This window comes from Hemicordylus capensis, chromosome 8 (genome assembly GCF_027244095.1).
Source record: "Hemicordylus capensis ecotype Gifberg chromosome 8, rHemCap1.1.pri, whole genome shotgun sequence".
Classification (NCBI taxonomy): Eukaryota; Metazoa; Chordata; class Lepidosauria; order Squamata; family Cordylidae; genus Hemicordylus; species Hemicordylus capensis.
Genome location: NC_069664.1, coordinates 7,346,572 through 7,366,879, shown reverse-complemented (window position 1 = coordinate 7,366,879; position 20,308 = coordinate 7,346,572). Strand labels below are relative to the sequence as shown.

Below are 20,308 nucleotides of genomic sequence, written 5' to 3'. Positions count from 1 at the left end.
GTAGCAAGCATGACTGGTCCCCTTAGCTAAGCAGGATCTGCCCTGGTTGCATATGAAAGGGAGACTAGGAGTGTGAGCACTGGAAGAGATTCCCCTCAGGGGATGGAGCTGCTCTGGGAAGAGCATCTAGGTTCCATGTTCCTTCCCTGGCACCATCTCCAAGATAGGGCTGAGAGAGATTCCTGCCTGCAACCTTGGAGAAGCCGCTGCCAGTCTGTGTAGACAACACTGAGCTAGACAGACCAATGGTCTGACTCAGTATATGGCAGCTTCCTATGTACTCCGCTTGGTAGACCAATGGTCTGACTTAGGAAACTGCCTTTAAACCATGTTTCCAGGCTATATTGCATGCCCAGTTGTGCTGTCATAGTCAGGGGATCATCCATGAACCTCTGTGGCGAGAGGGAAAGGCAGCCTTGAAAGGTACGGGGTGGAGAAGTCCATGTGGCTGTAATTGAACCATTGGACATGGAATAGTGTCCCCAATGTAGCACCTGGTCAAAACTCTGCAGAAACTGCATAGTTTTAGTTAAAAATAAGAACAGCGGCCTTCTTGTCCTTATGATAGAGACCTTGAATATGTGTGGGTGGTTCTGTTTAAACACTTAGAAACCAGAAGGTTCTTGGTGGCTGTGCTCTCTGGACCTTCTTCCCTAAGATGATTTCCCAGTACTTTTTTCAGTGTCGCCCTGTCCCTCTTGATCGTACACAAATATTTTCTCTTCCTTGGACCCTTGTTTGTTTGAATGCCAGTGCTGCTTCCTGTTGGGAAAACAAACACTCTCTCGCAGAATTCCAGATTGTCCAGTGGAATAAAGCACGCAAACTTAAATATACTGAGGCAAGTCCGTCCTGTTTGCATAACTTCTGAGGGTGGAATCTTCGGTGGCAGAGTACTGTCTGCTTGTTAGGGTCTCTAGCTCATCCTGATCGGCAGGCTTTTGGGCAGGTAGCAAAAGCGTGGCCCCTCGCCCCAGAAAAAGCAAGTTAAATTATCCCCTACCCTTGGCCAAAGCCCCGCCCAGACAAGTCAGGCTTAATGCTTCCCGAAAGTGCTCAGGCTGGACTTGAGCACCTTCTCATGGGCAGAGTTGCCAGAGGGCTGCATCTTTGCCCCCATGAGGTCTGAACCTGGCACATAGACCCAACAGGGTGCTGGGATGGGTGGAATTTGTGTGTGTGTGTGTGTGTGTGTGTGTGTGTGTGTGTGTGTGTGTGTGTGTGTGTGTGTGTGCGCTCTGAATACAGCTTCCCACCATTGCTGAACAGCTGCATTGGTGTCTTTCCTGGCCCCTCAAGTGAGCTCCATATAGCCAGTTTCCCGGGGTGACCATGCTGGAATGTCCACATCCTCTCTCAAGAAGCCTGCTCCTTGTCTGCAACCCAGGCAGCCTGGCACCTCCCTTGGCTGTTGCTCTGGGCTGGCTTTGCTTGCTTGTTCTGGCTCCAGGGGCTGCCCACCCCCTCTGTGTTTGCTGTGTTCTGGGGCTATTTTTCAAGCCCAAATTGGGAAGCAAAGTTGGCCCCAGAGCACGGTGTTTGCCAGCTGGCATTGCTCGCCCGAGCCCCACAGCCCCTTGGCTTCTCAGTCGTGTTTTTCTTTCCTTCCTAGCGTTTGTTTGCTTTAGCTCTTGGCCCTGTCAGTTGGCCGCCTCCCTGCCCAGCGGTTCCAACAGTGCCGGGGTTGTGATTTGAGTCTTGGAGGGTGGTTAGCCACAGCTCAGGCCTGCTTGGTTCTCCCTTATCTCGTTTCCCCCAGAAGAATTCCTTAACCATGCAGTTTTCCATATTTGGGGTGGGCGGATGGAATAGCATTTAACTTGGAGTGCCCCTTAAAGGAGGAACCTGTTTCGGGCTGTCAATCTACTCCTTTCCTCTCCTTCCTGATGTCTTTTCCTCGTGTTGGTGAGTGGCTTATGCTCAGCGTGATTAACTAGGAGGCAGCTACGCATGAGCCATCCCTGGGCAAACTGAAGCTCTGCTGGATTATACCAAATGTCCTCTTAGTCTTGCATTGTGCTTCCCACCGTGGCCTCTGGAAAGGTTCGCAAGCCAGGCAAGCTTGACCCGCAGCTGTTGCCATCCAAACCTTGGCAGCATACTGACCCTGAACCTGGAGGTTCAGTTTAGCTATCATGCCTAACCGTTGATAGATAGGCCTATCCTCCATTAGCTTAGCCAATCCCCTTTTCATAGAAACGTAGACTATTTGGAGTTGGAAGGGTCCTTGGGCGTCTTCTAGTCCAACCCTAGGCACAGTCCAGGCAAACTGGTCCAGCCTCTTTGACAAATGGTCTTCCAGCCTTTGTTTGAAAGTCTCCAGTGAAGAAGAGCCCATCACTGCATAAGGCAGGCTGTTCCACAGCTTCCAGTTAAGAAATCCTTCCAAATGTCTAGCCTCATTCTGCTTCCTTGTACTTTCAACCCATGGGTTCTAGTCATAGGAACATAGGAAGCTGCCATCTACTGAGTCAGACCATTGGTCTATCTAGCTCAGTATTTCCTTCACAGACTGGCAGCGGCCTCTCCAAGGCTGCAGGCAGGAATCTCTCTCAGCCCTATCTTGGAGATGCTGCCAAGGAGGGAACTTTGAAACCTTCTGCTCTTCCCAGAGCAGATCCATCCCCTGAAGAGAATATCTTGCAGTGCTCACACTTCTAGTCTCCCATTCATATGCAACCAGGTTGAACCCTGCTTAGCTAAGGGGACAAGTCATGCTTGCTACCACAAGACCAACTCTTCTCTGCACTCTTTTTCTATGCGGTGGTGGCCCTTCAGATATTTGAAGGCATTTATCTCTCTCTAGTCCTCCACATAAACATACCCAGTTCCTTCAGTGGTTTGTTCCTCATAGGATTTGGTTTCTAGATCTCTCACCCTCTCTGTTTCCTTCCTCCAGACCATTTCTAGTTGATCATTTTAAATATCAGGTTTATGCCTTCCAAGAGATGCATTTCTGAATGACCAATTTCCTATTTCAAGACCAGTGAGGTATTTGAACTGGAAAATGGTGTCAGCATTTAGAAGAGTTTTGACCCTTGCCCAATTTCTAAATGTCCTTCCTACAGCCTTATTAGAAAGGAAGTATAAGAAAATTCCTTATGTAGCCCAGCTATGCCCTTGCGGTTCAGGTGCTATTGAATCAAACGCTCGTGTCCTCCTATACTGCCTCTTCTATAAGGATATCCGAACTCGGTTCATCACCCCTTTTTAATAGTAAATGTTCCAGGCCAGTGGTAAAGTGAGGATGCCAGAGGCCCCTGTCTAGTAGAGGTTCTACTGGCCACACTGCAAACATAGCAGCAGCTGAAGTTTCCTTGCAAAAGGGGGCGTGGCCCTGTTTGCTAATGTGGCCACACCCTCTGCAACTGACATCAGATGTGGAGGTGTGGCTGGGGTCCCAGGCACGACCCCCGAGTACCGCGGCCCGGGTTCTTTTAACCTACCCATCCCGCACAGTGGTGGCTCCACCCCTGTTCCTGGCCATACAGATCTATTTTATCTTCATTATCTACTGTCTGAGCAGAATGATTTAATTACTTTAAACATGGCAAAATTTTGTTTCATAGCTTGTAAAATTTGTCAACGCTTGGTTAACTTACCTTACTTACCAATTCAGTGTAATGGCTGAAAACCATAGTTTTGCTTTGCTTACTACTTGTTGTGCTCTGCTGGTCGATGACCAGATTGATGGATACGTTTTATCATTTAAGTGCTATCTTGAAATATGAGGCCTGGAGCTGGACAGATGATTGCAAGTGATGTCTGACCAGTACAGAATGGAGTGGAACTATACCTTCTCTTTATCTGGACCTAATGCCTCTGTTAATACAACCTAAGATTGCGTTAGCTTTTTTAGCAGCTGAATCACACTGTTGGCTTATGTTCAGTTTGTGGTCCACTGAGCCAGAGGTCATCCCTGCATCTGGTGTCAGCAAATTCCACATCATAATTATCTGTTATGTGAGGAAGTGTTTTCCTTTGTCTGTCCTGAATCTGCAGCCAATCGGTTTCATTAGGTGAACCTGAGTTCAAGTATTCTGGAGGAAGGCGTAGACGCTCTCTCTGTCCACTTCCTCCATACTCTGCATATTTCTATAAGCCTTTGTCATGTTTCCCGCCACCCTGAGTCGTCATTTCTTTCTCAACGAAAAAGCTCGGATTGCTTCCGCCTGCCTCCTTAACTGCGTTGGCTGCCCTTTTCCTGCTCTACCTCTTAAAAACTCTGCGATGACCTTTTTGAGACAGGATGACCAGAACTGCACGGAGAATTCCCAAAGAGGCTGCACTGTTGACCTGTAAAAGGCCATTGCTCCTGGTTTCAGTCCCTTTTTGAATAATCCCTGGCATGGCTGAGCAAAGCATGGCGAGTTTACTAGGGCTGGCAACCAACCAGTCTCTTGCTGGTCTGACCAGTAAAGCCATGTTCCGTTAGATAACCAGTGCTGTGGTGAAGCGGCAGTGGTCAAAGCTCTGTCCTCATTTGGCCCTTGATCCATCGGATTCTGCCTGCTTTGGCTGTGCTGCTGGTGGTGGGCAGGAGGCCAATATCTTTGGAATCCCAAGCTGGCAACCCTAAAGATAATTGCTCATGTGTTTGTGGGTGGGGATTGAACTGGTCTCCAGAACTGGAGAGTCGGACAGATTGGGCCATTTAGCAGAAATCCTGAAGGGTTGGTGAAGTGTCTGGGGATTTCATTATCCTCTGGAGTTGGTGGGGTGTGTGTGTGTGTGTGCGCGCGCGCGTGTGTGCATGCTCATGCGCACGATGGGTGGGCCCTCTGGAATCAAAGGACTGGACTTGGTTCGGGAGAAAAGGGAGTATAGCGAGATCCATCCAGGGAATCTCTCTGGATGAAACACGGCTGATGAGCGCTAGGAGGGGAAATTACCCCTGTTAAGTCAAATAGGAGAGGAGGATGGAGAGACTGTGTACAATGCTGTTTAATGTTTTCTCCGTCGAGTCTCTTACCCTCAGCTGCTCCCAGAACATTTGCTTCTACTTAGGCTGAGGTTTTTTCTTTCTTCCACCTCCAAAGCCTTTAAACAGGAGCAGATGGGATGGAAAGGGGACATGGCTGGGCTAGGCATACTGTGCCTTTAAAATAACAAGCTGTTGAGGAGTAAAAAGGGGAATGTTGGGAAGGACACACAGGTGAGAGTGACTGGTCAGTGCCAGGAGACGGGAGGGAAGGGGGTCCTGGGGGAGGGCCCTTGTGCCTGCCAGCTTGCTGCCTGCTGCTCCTAGCCAGATGTGCATTGCTGACTTGGTCTTGGGAGGCTGGGAAGAGCCCTACAGCCAGTGTGTTCCACTTGGGCATCTGCAAAACCCCTCACGTGGCGAATGCCCCCAGGCCTCTGACAAGCAGGACACTCAACACCACACACATCTCCTCCCCAGAGGTCTCCTTTCCGCTGCCATTTTTGAGAAGGGAAGGAACAGCAGGAATCCCTTTCTGAGCAGGAGGGAGCTGCCTTATACGGAGTCAGGCCCTTGGTCCATATAGTTCAGTATTGTCTGCACAGACTGTCAGCGGCTTCTCCAAGGCTGCAGGCAGGAATCTCTCTCAGCCCTATCTTGGAGATGCTGCCAGGGAGGGAACATGGAAGCTAGATGCTGTTCCCAGAGCGGCTCCATCCCCTGAGGGGAAGATCTTCCAGTGCTCACACTTCTAGTCTCCCATTCACAATCAACCAGGGTGGACCCTGCTTAGCTAAGGGCATAAGTCATGCTTGCTACCACAAGACCAGCTCTCCTCTCTCAGTGGCATAGTTTGCAATGTCATTCACCACAATTCAAGGTGGTCGATGTGAACATTTGATGCACAAGTGTGCTAAGTTGTGGACTGTCTAACCCAATTTGAACCAAATTTGCTAGAGGTGTAGGAAAGGAAGGGATTGATGGGGATTGTAGTCCAACATCATCTGGGGGACTCAAGGTTTAGAACCCCTGCTCTAAGAGCACTGTCGCATAAATCTTATGTCACTGTGTTTGTATCTCCATTCTTCTATAAATTATTTATTTTTATTTATTTATTTTTATATTTTACATTTTATATCCCGCTCTTCCTCCAAGGAGCCCAGAGCGGAGTACTACATACTTAGGTTTCTCCTCACAACAACCCTGTGAAGTAGGTTAGGCTGAGAGAGAAGTGACTGGCCCAGAGTCACCCAGCAAGTCTCATGGCTGAATGGGGATTTGAACTCGGGTCTCCCCGGTCCTAGTCCGGCACTCTAACCACTACACCACACTGGCCGGCTGACAAAATTGAAGACTATAAAAATAATCTAGTGATAATACATGAAATATCAATTAATAGATTAAATATCTATTAAAATAAGAAAACATCACTGTAAAACATAAACACACCGTATAGCACCCAGCCTCCCAAAACCGCAGCACAGTCATCGGCAAACGTGAAACGCTTGCTGAAATGAAAACATGCAGTCTGTGTTGCACACCCAAATGTGAGCATGTAGCAAGGCAGTGCTCTGCCACTGAGAAAATTGTCCAGCGGGTGAGGTGGCTGCATTCTGCTGGGCAAAATTGGTTCTAGGGAGCTGGGGGTGTGTTTTGGGTGGCCGTAAAGTTGTGAGGAACAGGATATGCTGGCCCATTTTAGGAGTTTCAGGAATCCCATCAGCAAAATGGCATGGCATCCTTCTGTGCAGCATCCCTATCTGCTGCTCAGTTCCCGAGGCCATACCTAAATCCCCCAGCCCCCATTTTGCTGTTAGCCCTTGGCCTGGGTACCACACTCCTGTGAGCTGAAGTCCAGCAAAGGTATTCAGACCTGAGGTTAGTGCACATAGGAAGCTGCCTTATACGGAGTCAGGCCCTTGGTCCATCTAGTTCAGTATTGTCTGCACAGACTGGCAGCGGCTTCTCCGAGGTTGCAGGCAGGAGTCTCCCTCAGCCCTATCTTGGAGAAGCCAGGGAGAAAACTCGGAATCTTCTGCATGCAAGCCTGCAAAGTGCTCCTCCCAGAGCGGCCCCATCCCGAACGGGCTGCCAAGTCCCCAAGGTTAGCGAGAGGGGAGAAGCAAGTAGTCTTCTCTCTGCCCTTTGCCACCCCAGATGCTGCACTTGTGGTTCAGCTGTGCTGCTCTTCTCTCATTTGCTGCTGGGACACGAGTTCCAGCATCTTGAAGATTGACCAGGGGCGCCCCCTTGTGGTTGGTCCATGCCCTCCAGCAACCAGATGCAAATGTTGTGGAAGAATGACTTTGGATAACACGTCACCCCTTTGGGCAATCAAATGTGTCCACCCAGAGTCTTTAGGTGCTGGCTGTCAGTGCTCAAGGAGGAGTAAGCACAAACATGTGCAAATGTCAGCCTTCCTTTGCCCCCCCCCCCGCCCCTGGGAAATGAGCTCAATGTATCATTAACCTGCCCAGTTTAAGAGTCAGTCTGCACATGACTCTGAAACCATCCCTGTATCCCCAGGGCAAGCTGCTTATACATGTAGACGCCTAATGCTTAGCACAGCTTGTCATGTAGATCCTCGCCTTATTGCAAGGAAACTCCCCACACAATTGCAACATGGACTCTCCCTCAATGCTATGTGGGATGACAAGCACAACAGCTGTTTGTCATGTTGCTAGGGCTATCTACATTTTACTTTGCAATGTGGTTTACAGTCTGTTTTTTGTATGCTGCCCCCCACACACACACACACTAACAGCCCTGGTGAGCCACAGTCATCTCCATTCCACAGATGGGTGGAGAGAGTGCTTTGTCAAGGGTGGACGATGTGTCCATGGCAAAGACGGAATTTGGAACCAGGCCTCCAGCTCCCTGAGCAACTGCTTTCATCTTCTGAATCCCCTGGGCTCTGAAATGTGCAAAATGTCACGGGATGGGTGGAGGGTCTCAAGGACTCGAGGATTTCCAGTGGTTGAAACTTCAGTGTCTTGCAGAGTTGTTTACTTTTTGTCACTGTTGTTGGAAAGAAGCCAAACAAATATTGCAAAATAAGCAAATTTGCTTGATCTCCTCCACTCCACCCACCCAGGATTTATAGTTAACAAAATCCATAGGATCAGCCCTGCTGCATCAGGCCCAAGACCTATCTAGTCAAGCATCCTGTTTCATACAGTGGCCCACCAGACACCTCTGAGAGCTCACAGGCAAGAGCTCTCTTTTGCTGTTGCTCCCCTGCAACTGGGAGTTAGAGGCATCTTGCCTCAGAGACGGGAGGTGGCCTTTAGCCACCAGACTAGTAGCCATAGATAGACCTGTCCTCCAGGAATTTGTCTATTTGTCTAAACCCCTCTTAAAGCCATCCAAGCCAATGGCCCTCACCTCATGTCGTGGCAGAGAATTTCATAGATCAATTAGGTAGTGTGTGGGGAAAGTGCTTCCTTTTGTTGTAGTTAAAATTTCCAGGCCATCAGTTTCATGGGATGACCCCTGGTTCTAGTGTTGTGAGAGAGGGAGAAAATTTTCTCTGTCCGCTCTCTCTACTCCATGCATAATTTTATACACCTCTATCTTGTCTCCTGTAGTTGCCTCTTTCCCCCCCAAACTGAAAAGCCCCAGACACTGTAGCTTTGCCTCACAAGGAAGGTGCTCTGGGCACCTGATCATCTTGGTTGCCCTTTTCTGCACTTTTCCTAGTTCTACAATGCCCTTCTCAAGATATGGTGACCAGAACTATATGCAGTACTTCAAATGTGGCCGCACTATAGATCTGTATAAGGGCATTTTTATACTAGCATTTTTATTTTCAGTCCCCTTCCTAAGGATCTCTAGCATGGAATTTGCCTTTCTCACCACTGCCGCACACTGAGTCAACACTTTAAACAAGCTGTCCACCACGACCCCAAGATCTCTCTCCTGGTCAGTCACCGACAGTTCAAATCCCATCAGTGTATATTTGAAGTTGGGGTTTTTGCCCCAATATGCATCACTTTATACTTGCTTACATTGAACCAAATTTGCCATTTTGTCGCCCACTCCCCCAGTTTGGAGAGATCCTTTTGGAGCGCCTCACAATCTCTTGTGGATGTCACGACCCTAAATAGTTTTGTTTCATCTGCAAATATGGCCACTTCATTGGTTACCCCCAACTTCTAGATCATTTATGAACAAGTTAGAGCGCTGGTCCCAGTACAGTTCCGGGGGTGGGTGGGCACTTCTTACTTCCATTGTGAAAACTGTCAATTTATTCCTACTTTCTGTTTCCAGCTACCAATCCATAACCTATCCCCTTATCCCATGACTGCTAAGTTGACTTAGGTGGGGGACTTTGTCAAAAGCTTTTTGGAAGTCCAAGTATACTATGTCAACCGGATCACTTTTATCCACATGCCTGTTGACACTTATCAAAGAACTCCAAAAGGTTAGTGAGAAAAGACTTGCCCTTGCAGAAGTCATGCTGGTTCTCCTTCAGCAAGGCCTGTAAAATCTAGCTTTTATTAAGCAGGTTGTTTGTTTTTAACACACTGTCCTGCCTGTGGCTTCCCTCTGGTGTAATATGACGACAGACTAGGATGGGAAGGGATTCTCTGTGTTGTATGTTCATTGCTTACCCAGCTCCTTTCAAGTTAGCCGCTTATGAGTCTTTGAGATGGTAGCTTATTCCAACATGACCTCTGATTCTTTTGCACAATTTACCAGGGGATCCTGATGATGTTCACATTCTGTAACTTGGTTGCATCATCTGTATGACAATCAGTGAATTACCACTGCCTTTTCGTACTACACTTATTCTAACTTGATTGCAGAAGGGGGGGAATCTTGTGCAAGAAGGAAAGGTGTAGATGGGCTATAGTGCCCACAGTAGATGATTGGTTGTCTGCATGGGTGGTGACATATAGTGGGGTTGACTCCAAAGGCTGCATCCCCTCACTTCTGCTCCCAAGCACACCTTTGTCCCTGAGACCACTTTTCTTCTGGTTCTTTCCTCATGCAGTTACCACCACTACCATTCCCTCTGATGCCAGTCTGATGATACGATTTTTCAATTGTCCTGTTAATTTTTGTTGATCATTCTTGCACCATTTTCCTCTTATGATGATGTTGTTTTTGTTTCTTCCACTCTCCACGGAATACCTTTTGGGGTTAATTCTTGTTCCTTTTTCGGTGTTGAAGTAGTGTGTGTGTGTCATTTGTCAACCGCCCTGAGCCATTTTTGGAAGGGCGGTATATAAATCAAATAAATAAAATTGTGGGAAGTATGGAAAACTACATGTCTTAGAGGTGGAATGGGTGAGCAAAATTGCAGAAGTCTGCAACAGAAAAATGTGAATGCAAAAGTGATCTTGTTGTCCGTGCATGTGCACATTAAATGGTGGAGGTGATGCCAATGGAAGGAACGGAGAAGGGATCCCAGTCTACAGTGTTCCCCAGCACTCTACCCCTAGTGTAGACAGAAAATGGGATGATCTAGTGCAAGAATTGCTAGGTGTAGACACCCAGCCATGACACCGCACTCAGTTCATTGTGCAAACTCTCAGCAGCTAGTGCAAAAAAGCCCACTATCTGGGAATATGCCATGCCACCAGCAGTGTGCATTTCACTGTGCAAACAAGTATTTGGAGGGACCAGTGAGGGATATTGATGGGAACAGGACAGAGTTGCGGTAGCTGATTGCACGAGTGAATTAAGTTTGGGATGGTGTGTGTGTGTGCATGCCACAACTGTGTGGGAGCACAAAAAGGTGCAGAATGCAGTATTGGGCATGCAATGTATTCTTCCTAAGAATCTCAGTTGTCATCTTTAAAAGAACAAGTTCCTTGCTAATATGAATGCAGAGTTATGCTTGAAAGGTTGTCAGTAATGCCTGCTGAAATGTCAAAATCCAGAAAAATAGCTTAACAAAATTCCTGTTTGGGGGAGTGAAGCTTTGTTACCCTGCATAACTTCTTGTCCCTCTTAATTTCCCTTTGTTAAATTTATAAACTTGACCACTGGTATATCGCTTGCAGAATTGGGATTGCCTGGGTATGCCTCCTACCTTGGGCAAGTAAATGTCAGTTGCGTGGCAGAGCGGCTTCTTTTTGTGGGACAGACCCCTGAAATGTATGCTCATCAATACATCTCTCTGAAGTTCAGTTAGTCTGAGTGCTGCTGATGTTATGGGAAGTCCTCCAAGTAGCCTAACGGACTCCATGGGAGAGTGAGCAAAGCCAGGCTCTAATAGCTGGCAAACAGCGATTGCACAAATGAGTGCACCGTCCTGTGGCGAGGGATGTCCTGTGCCCTGGCCAGCTGCACCCTGTTAATGCAGCATTCCTCTTTCATTTTGGTGCCACCCGTATGGAAAGGAGGCGGCTGCCTCTGATTGCTGAGTACCGCTCATGGACCGCAATAAAGATTGGCTTAACAGCTGCCATAATGCACTCGGTGGGACTCTGGAAACGTCCCCCTTGTGATTGTCAACCCAGCAGTGCTGTCCTTCCCCCAGAAGAGTCTCTCGTCCTCTAGTTTCCTGCAGAACATCTCACAATCCTGCTCTCTCTCTCTTTTTTTCCCTTTTTGGCCTGTTGCAGGAGCAGAGAAGCTTCAGTCACTCCAGTAGATCTCCAGTTGTGCCTCCTTTGAACGGTTCTCCGTCCCCAGGATCGTATTCGCTCTCCAGCCCTTGGGAAGTCAGGAAGGACCAGGATAGGAGTTCCCCCTCTTATTACCGACGTTACAGGTAACATGCTTACCTAGTGTGGCATCGTGACTAAATGGCAGCGTAGGGAGTTCCTGGTTCACATTTCCAGTCCCCTGAACTCTCTAGGTAGGCTTCAGTAAGCTTCTGCCCTCTCTAATTTTCTAACCCCTCCTCTCCCTTAATGACATATTTGAGTTCTGGCAACTGCTTCTCATGAAGACGTAGCTGGCAGGGCCTCAATGTGGAGAAAGGGGGATGTTTACTTCAGCTAATGCTTGCTGATTGAGCCAATAGACACCTTCTAAAGGTGGTGATCTTATATTTAGCAGGGGGAGAGCAACTGGCCCTATCCAGCCCCAGCACAGCATCCCTCCAGTGGCTGTTACTGCTTTATAGCGTATATATTTGTTTTTAGACTGTGAATCCTTTTGGAACAAGGAACCATCTTTATGTTTCTCTCTAAACCGTGTTGAGAGAAAGTTTGTTGATTGATTGATTAATGTAATTAATTTAACATATTTGTATACCGCCCAAAACACAAGTCTCTGGGCAGTTGACAACAAATAAACGGTATATAATTGTTCGTAGTAGTACTCTTTCCTGTGCCATTTCCTGCAAGAAGTTCCCATCCTTCAAGCAACTGTTTCTTGACATGGTCATTTTCAGAGTTAAATAGCTGCTTTAGTGGGGGGGATTTCTGGTGCAGGGGGAAAGGGTTACACCCCCCTCTCCCTGTGTGCTGAAGTCTTGACTGGGGGCCCTGCAGGCACTGTGTGTCAAACCAAAAAAAGAGCACGTCTCTTAATCATGCATTCTACATAACGTGTAGTTAGGCCCAAAGGCTCACAGCTCTTAAAAACCGTCTCTAGGTCATCAAGCTGTAATCCCTGTCTTGGCTAGAGTGGTCCGCCAACTCTTGAGTACAATCCCTTGGTGATTTTTGTAGCTGGGAACTGGTGCTGTGTGGAGAGAAATCTTCCTTTCTCTCCAGTGGGTAGTGGGAAGCCCACTCTGGAAAGCAAGAACCCTGCTGCTAAACGGAAGAGTCCGCCCCGGATATGCGGCCTCTGCCTCCTTTCCTGATGGGATAGGGCTTACCCAGATCTGTGGCTGGCCTTATCTGTGTTCATTTTTTGCACCTGAACCGAGCAGAGTGAGGGTTAATTCAGAGCTGCTGACGAGTCAAAAGGCTGGGCAGGTCTGGGCCTCATCAGCAGGGTGTGTTCCACCTGTGCTTAGAAAGAGGGAAGGAACAAGAGAGAGAGAGTGTCAGGGCCTGGGAGCAGGAAGAAAGGCAATCAGATGAGAGGACAGCAGGATTAGTCACTGCAGAAAGAATCGGTCCTTGGGATTGATAACGTGGTCTCCCTCTTAGCACTTGGGGAGCTGCTTAAGTAAGAGCGAGGGGGTTGCTGCCCTGCTCACTCTCTTCCATTTCTCACAGGTGAGTCTGGACTTTGGAGGACGCTGCTGTGAGAGGGACTGCTTGTTCTTGGGGCTGCTTTGGTGGATTTCCCTAGGATTCTAGCTAGTGGGCTTCCATTTACATATTGTACATCCTTTTTTGTTTGTTCGTGGTGGGCTGAAAGCCCAAAGAATTGGAGTTACTTATTTACGAACAGGAGGGAGTGTTTCTGGGGAGGTCCCCGGCGTTTCTGTGTGAACGGCCACTTTCTGGCATGCTTTCTACTTGGAGTGTGTGGATGGCTGTGTGGTGAGGAGGTTCCTGCCCTCCCCTAACTCTCAAGGCCTCTGACAATCCCATCTGATCACGTCCTTCCTCCGAGGCCCCTGTGCTAGGTGCCTAGATTCCTTGGTGTTTGTCTGTCCTAGTCCCACCCTTTCTTCCAAGTCTTTCTTCCTCTCGGAGAGAAGAGCTGGTCTTGTGGTAACAAGCATGACTTGTCCCCTTGGCTAAGCAGGGTCTGCCCTGGTTGCATTTGAATGGGAGACTACATGTCTTTGCGCTGCAAGGTATTCCCCTGAGGGGATGGAGCCGCTCTGAGAAGAGAAGGTTCCAAGTTCTCTCCCTGGCTTCTCCAGGATAGGGCTGAGAGAGATTCCTGCCTGCAACCTTGGAGAAGCTGCTGCCAGTCTGTGCAGACAATACTGAGCTAGATAGACCAATGGTCTGACTCAGCATATGGCAGCTTCCTATGTTCCATGTTTTGTGGAGGGATCCTGGTGGCGGAAGGGTGGCTTGTTCCATTTCCCTGGATACAAACTTCCAAGTATCTTTCCCTTTCTGATTGCACTTGTCTTTTCTCTAGTCTGGACTCCGAGCCAGCCATGCGCCGTTTTGAAGGAGACTCGGAAGTCTACAAGATGATGCAGGAAAACCGCGAAACCAGGGCCCCGCCACGGCAGTCTAGCACTTTCCGCTTGCTCCAGGTGGCTCTGGAGTTGGATGAAAAAGGTGAAAGGGTGACTGGGGAGGGAGACCTCTGTGTGTGTGTGTGTACACATGTGTGCACTTGGGGGTAGTTAGTGCAAATGTACTGAGCACCAAGACATGGGAAGCTCATTCCTCTGCTCTGCCATCCTCTTCCACGCTGTTTAGAACCTTGTCTGGGTTGGTGGAAAGATGTGAGTTATTGTAACAGCATATAGCGAGTGCTCTTGTGGTTGGAGGGAAGACTGCTGTGATCAAAGGGCCTCTGGCTGATGTTTTCCAGATAGGGATTTAGCCTTTAATTTTAATTAAATAGCTAAAGCTTGATTTGTAAGGGAAAACAGTTGGTAGTTTGGTGAATTAAGGACACACTTGTTTGTGGTGGTCTGATCCTGGTGTGTTAGTATAAAGGGAGAGAAATAAACACCACCCAGAGATGAAAGTTTGGGGCAGTGTACAAACTTGATAAATAAATAAATTAATTAAATTAAATTAAAATATAGAAACGTAGCATCTAATGATATAGCATCTATATTTCCCGATCCACCATACTGGAACATTACTGGAAAGTGTCAGACAAAACCGTCAAAGTATATTATGGTCCTCTACATGCATTATTTTTAAAGGTCCCTGTGGTTTAGAGAGGCCCCATCTACCCCAGAGCAAGCAGCAAAGGGGCAGGTAGGAGCCAGGCCAACCCCAACCCCCGTTAGCTTCCTTCTTGGCCAGAAACAGGACTGGGTGAAGCCATGTATGCCGAGGGGTGCAGAGTCATTTCCTGGAAGACTTCGCTTGGTGTGGTACTGACCTCTCTCCCCACCCCAGCCTTTCCTGCCACCTGGTCTTGGACAGGAAGAGAAAACTAGCCTGGAAAGCAGACTGGAAAGTTTGACCTAATCCTAAAAAGACAGTATTTTCTAAGAAGCATCTGGCCCATTTTCTGAACAAGTTTGAAAATGCAAAGCAAGCTTCAATAACATGGTGAATGAGCTAATAGTAATTCTTCTCTGAGGGAGGGCAGGGTGCCTCCTTGCCTTAAGGAGGCAATTATTAGAGCTCTTCTGAAGAAGCCTGTGTTGGATCCCTCAGAGTTAAGCAACTATAGGCCAGTCTCCAACCTTCTGTGGTCGGGCAAGGTAATGGAGAGGGTGGTGGCCTCCCAGCTTCAGGCAGTCTTGGATGAAACTGATTATCTAGACCAGGCCTGCTCAACTTCGGCCCTCCTGCAGATGTTGGCCTACAATTCCCATAATTCCTGGCTATTGGCTGCTGTGGCTGAGGAGTTGTAGTCCAAAAACAGCTGGGGGGCCTAAGTTGAGCAGGCCTGATCTAGACCCATTTCAGACCAGCTTTCGGGCAGGCTCTGGGGTGGAGACTGCCTTGGTCGGCCTGATGGGCCTAGGGAGGAGAGCTGGTCTTGTGGTAGCAAGCATGACTTGTCCCCTTAGCTAAGCAGGGTGCACCCTGGTTGCATTTGAATGGGAGACTAGACATGTGAGCACTGGAAGAGATTCCCCTCAGGGAATGGAGCTGCTCTGAGAAGAGCAGAAGGTTCCAAGTTCCCTCCCTGGCCATAAGACGTAGATTGTTATGTAGATTGTTAACATCTACATAAAACCTCTGAGAGAGCTCATCAGGAGATTTGGTGCAGGGTATAATCAGCATGCTGATGACACCCACATCTTTTTCTCCATGTCAACATCATCAGGAGAAGGCATAACCTCCCTAAATGCCTGCCTGGAGGCGGTGATGGGCTAGATGAAAGATAACAAACTGAGACTGAATTTTATTTATTTATTCATTCATTCATTCTGTTTTTATACCGCCCTTCCGAGCTGGCTCAGGGCGGTTTACAATTAAAAAACAGAAATCATTTAAAACAATTAAAACAGAAATACAAACACCAATTTAAAAACAGCTTAAAAACAATTAGACTATCAAAACAATTAAAACCCTGAAAACCAGGTTAACATTAAAATAATTAAAACAAATTAAAAACCCTGAAAGGCCAGGCCAAACAGATGGGAAGTACTTATTGTGCGGGGTCAGAACTCGAGAGATAATTTTTATCTGCCTGTTCTGGACGGGGTCACACTTCCCCAGAAGGAACAGGTACACAGTTAGGGGGTGCTTCTGGACACAAACCTCTTCCTGGTGTCCCAGGTTGAGGCAGAGGCCAGAAGTGCCTTCTATCAGTTTCAGTTGATGTGCCAGCTGCATCCATTTCTTGAGATAAATGACCTCAGAATAGTAGTACACCTGCTGGTCACCTCCAGACTTGACAACTGCAATGCGCTCTATGTGGGGCTGCCTTTGTACATAGTCCAGAAACTGCAGTTGGTCCAGAATGCGGCAGCCAGGTTGGTCTCTGGGTCATCTCGGAGGGACCATATCACTCCTATCTTAAAAGATCTACACTGGTTGCTGATAAGTTTCCGGGCAAAATACAAGGTCTTGGTTATAACCTATAAATCTCTAAACAGCTTAGGCCCTGCATATTTAAGAGAACGCCATCTTCGCTATGAACCACACCGCCCATTGAGATCATCAGCAGAGGTTTGTCTGCAGTTGCCACTGGCTCGTCTGGTGGCTACTCAGGGATGGGCCTTCTCCATTGCTGCCCCGAGGCTTTGGAACGCTCTCCCTGCTGAAATAAGAGCCTCTTACAACTTTTAAAAAGGCACTGAAGACACATTTGTTCACCCAGGCTTTTAATTAGTTACTGAACTGAACTCATTTATTTACGGTCAACGACCAAATAAACACTACAGCAAAGAGGAATACTGTATAATACAATAACATAAGTCAAAATTTAAAAACCAGTTTGCAGACACTTTATTTAGCATGCCTCTGAACAAAAACAAGCAATCCTATGAGTAACTTTTTCATGCCTATCTCCTAAAAAATAAACAATAAAATGTTCCTCAGACCAATCCAAATGTTTCTTTTGATAGGGGTTGATAGGGGGTGATCTGAATGGAACGGGCAATATCATAGAAAGGACAGTTTAAATTAGATACTGTTTCAATAGTTTGATGGTTTTTAATAGTTTTAACATTGTTTTCAGTTTTAAATTGTTGCAATGTGTTAACCTTTTTACCTGTTTTTATTGTTTTGTTGTAAACTGCCCAGAGACTTGTGTTTTGGGCAGTATACAAATAACTTCAATACATTAGACAGATAGATAGATAGATAGATACCATTCTTCTGTAAGAATTTAATGTGTGGCAAAATCCTTGCTCCCCAATAACATCCTTTGCTAGTCGTTTTAGGGTTGCCCCTGTCATTTTGGTTTCTTAAGTTGTAAGTTCTCATGTTTCCTTCAGTACCATTAAAAAGGCACCGCTATTAAAGTTTTGGTAATATGCCAGTTTTGTTCCAGTTTCACGGATGAACTGGTCTATGAATCAGTTAAAGGGCCGGTGATTGATCAGCTAAGTGTTCTTTATACTTGGCTGGTGGCTGTTCTTGGAATTCTAACCTATTCTCTTGGTTGCTTTGTCAGAGGGCACCACTGCTCCCTTCCCTAGCCAGCTCTCTCCCAGCACTTACAAGCCAGTCAGCAGCTCTGTGGCCGGCGGCGTCCAGAAACTCCATGTGTGCGAAAAGTGCAGCGGCAGCATCACGTGAGTGTTGCAAATCCTTGGGTTAAAGAGGTGCAAATGGAGAGGCCGTGTGGTGTTGTGGGTAGAACGATGGACTAGGAACAGGGAGACCTGGATGCAAATCTCCATCCAGCCATGAAGCTCACTGCGTTATGTTTGAGCTAGAACACGCTTCCACCCTCATAGGATCGTAGGAAGCTGCTCTATATAGAGTCGGGTCATTGGCCTATGTAGCTCAGTATTATCTACACTGATTGTCAACAGCTCTCCCAGCAATACCTGGAGATGCCATGGAATGAACCTGGGGCCTTTCTCTTGGAAGCAGATGCTCTTCCACAGAGCCACAGCCCCATCCTCCCCCTGCGCCCCAGGAGAATAACTTTCAGCAGACAGAGTTCACATGTAGTCAGTCAGGGCAGATCCTACTTAGCAAAGGGGACAATTCATGCCCACTATCACAAGGCTAGTTCTCCTAGCTCTCCTCTCCAAATCCTAATCCACCTCACAGGTTGGTTGTCGGGATACATTCGGGTCGCCCATGTCTATGTATCTCTCCCTTGGTGCAGGAAGGATGGGATGCAAAAGTTGTTAATAAAATGTGAGTAGACACTTGTCTTGGGGGAGTAGGTGTTGTGGTGCTCTGGGTGGAGGAGAGATCATGGTAGGATGTAGTTCATGGAATGAACAACAGGGGGCACAGCTGCTGTTCTTACACGAATGTTGGTGGCGAAACGTATCCTCATCTGTTGGACAGAGATGAAAGCAGCTCTTTGTGGGCCTGTGAAATTCCAATTTGCTGTGGCAATTTGTAATGAAAGTCATGCCTGAAGAGCCAGGGGAAATAGCCAAAGATAGAAAGGACATTAATATAGGTTTGGGCTGCCCCCTGCCCCTTTCCAATGCATTTTGCTTTCCCAGAACCAGACCTCGATGCGCGTGCGTGCGTGCGTGTGTGTGTGTGTGTGTACTCACATCCAGCGTGTGTGTGTGTATGTGCGCGCATATGTGCAGTGCTTCTAAATGGATTTCTTGGCACTGCACATATCTTTAGAAGAGGGGGAGGAACCAAATCCAGGTCTCCAAATCCTCTCCCACAGGTGATCATTGCCGTTAGAGATAACGATGACAATAGTTTGTCAGGGCAATGCATAGATCAGCGGGTGCAAGGGCATCTCTGTATTGTGGCCTGTTTGTCTACTGTACCCAGCAAGAGAGAGGAGGCGTGAGGTGGGGATTTAGAGCTGAATAAATTCAGACTTGCTGCCCTCAATACTCTGTGTGTCTGTGTGTGTAAGTATTTGCTCTGCGTAAATCCTTATGGCTTCCAAGCCTATGCCCCCTGCCCACACCTTTTATTTGAACGTGATTCTAGGTGAGGCTGGGATGATTCCCAACTCTTTGCCAAGTGCTGCCACAGGCTTCCAAGACTTTCTTGCCTTCGGGATTGCGGAGGGAACGTCTTTTACTAGGGTACCAGATTCTAGATTCTGTGCCACTTGCGTCTGTGTGGTGGATTGTTATTGGCCCTGATCATGCCCGTCCGTACCCCTTCTTCTTGATCGGCTGTATCCCCCGTTGTGTTCTCTGCAGGACCCAGGCAGTGAGGATCCAGGAGAACCGCTACCGCCACCCCTCCTGCTACGTGTGCACCGACTGCGGCCTCAACCTGAAGATGCGTGGCCATTTCTGGGTGGGCGAGGAGATGTACTGCGAGAAGCATGCCCGCCAGCACCACCAGGGGCGGGGAGGGGACGGCACCGTCACAGCAGTCTACTCCCAGTCCTAAACTCCACCGGAGCATGTGGGCGCTGAGCAAGAAGGGAGCTGGCGCTGCCACTTTGGAGGCTTCTTCCCAGTATGCCATCTTGGTCCCTGCTAGAAATTCCCTTGGGTCTCTCTTGATTAGCCACACGTACCTTCTCTTGCACCATCCAGCCAATGGGGATTCAGCCAGTTGAGACACACCCAGGAAAGAGCTTCCAGCTCAGAACTGAAGAATGACTCCAGGATTTGGAGAACAAGCATGGAGCTTCTCAAGGGACATGGTATTCCCATTAGCTGGGCAGGTTTTTGGTCTCTTTCTTAGAAGGGCGAATGTCCATATAGCACAAGCATTGCATATTCAGCACTAAGAAGTTTCCGAGGGATGCGCTGGGAGAGAGACTGAACTTCCTACTCTGCCAAATGTGCCTCCTGGGGGTCACTTATGGGGTACGCTGTGGGGTGTTAGGATCATGCCCACACCATTCCTGTTCTGAAGTGGAAGCCAAAACTAGCCATCTCTTGCCATCTCCAGAGACCAGTATGGTAGGTGGCTGTGTTGCCCCCTTCTGTGCCTGCAGCACCTCTTTCTCACCACAGCTGCCACCATCCCCACATCCATGTCAAAAATGGAAGAGTAAAGGGAAAGTGGGGGGGGGGTGTCACTGAAAGCACTAGGTACTCCGATGGCATGGGTGTGGCTTTGAATATTGACTCTGTAAAGCTTCCCTAAGATATTAAGCCAGATCTCTATGTGAAATATAATATATGTATAAGGCATTTGGCCCACACTTGCATTTGCTTTATGAAAATGGGTGGTGAAAGAAAAACCATTTTTGTGACTTTTTCCATTATACTTTGGGGTTTAGAAGAACATAGCACTCTTGCCCCAGGACTCTGGATACAACAGTTTTCATGGCAGCCTGTGGGGACTTCATAAAGGT

General features: G+C 47.8%; 1 protein-coding gene across 2 annotated transcripts in view; it reads left to right on the top strand.

The window, feature by feature from the left end:
- Positions 1 to 20,144, top strand: part of PDLIM2 (PDZ and LIM domain 2) — a 66,541-nt gene extending 46,397 nt beyond the window's left edge. For both annotated transcript variants that reach the window (XM_053268975.1, XM_053268976.1), the window contains exons 7-10: positions 11,497 to 11,645; positions 13,877 to 14,022; positions 17,504 to 17,624; positions 19,194 to 20,144. In XM_053268975.1, coding sequence (XP_053124950.1) covers positions 11,497 to 11,645; positions 13,877 to 14,022; positions 17,504 to 17,624; positions 19,194 to 19,389 — 612 coding nt within the window. In that variant the 3' untranslated portion in view covers positions 19,390 to 20,144. The remainder of the gene's footprint in view (positions 1 to 11,496; positions 11,646 to 13,876; positions 14,023 to 17,503; positions 17,625 to 19,193) is intronic.
- The last annotated feature ends 164 nt before the right edge of the window (positions 20,145 to 20,308 follow it).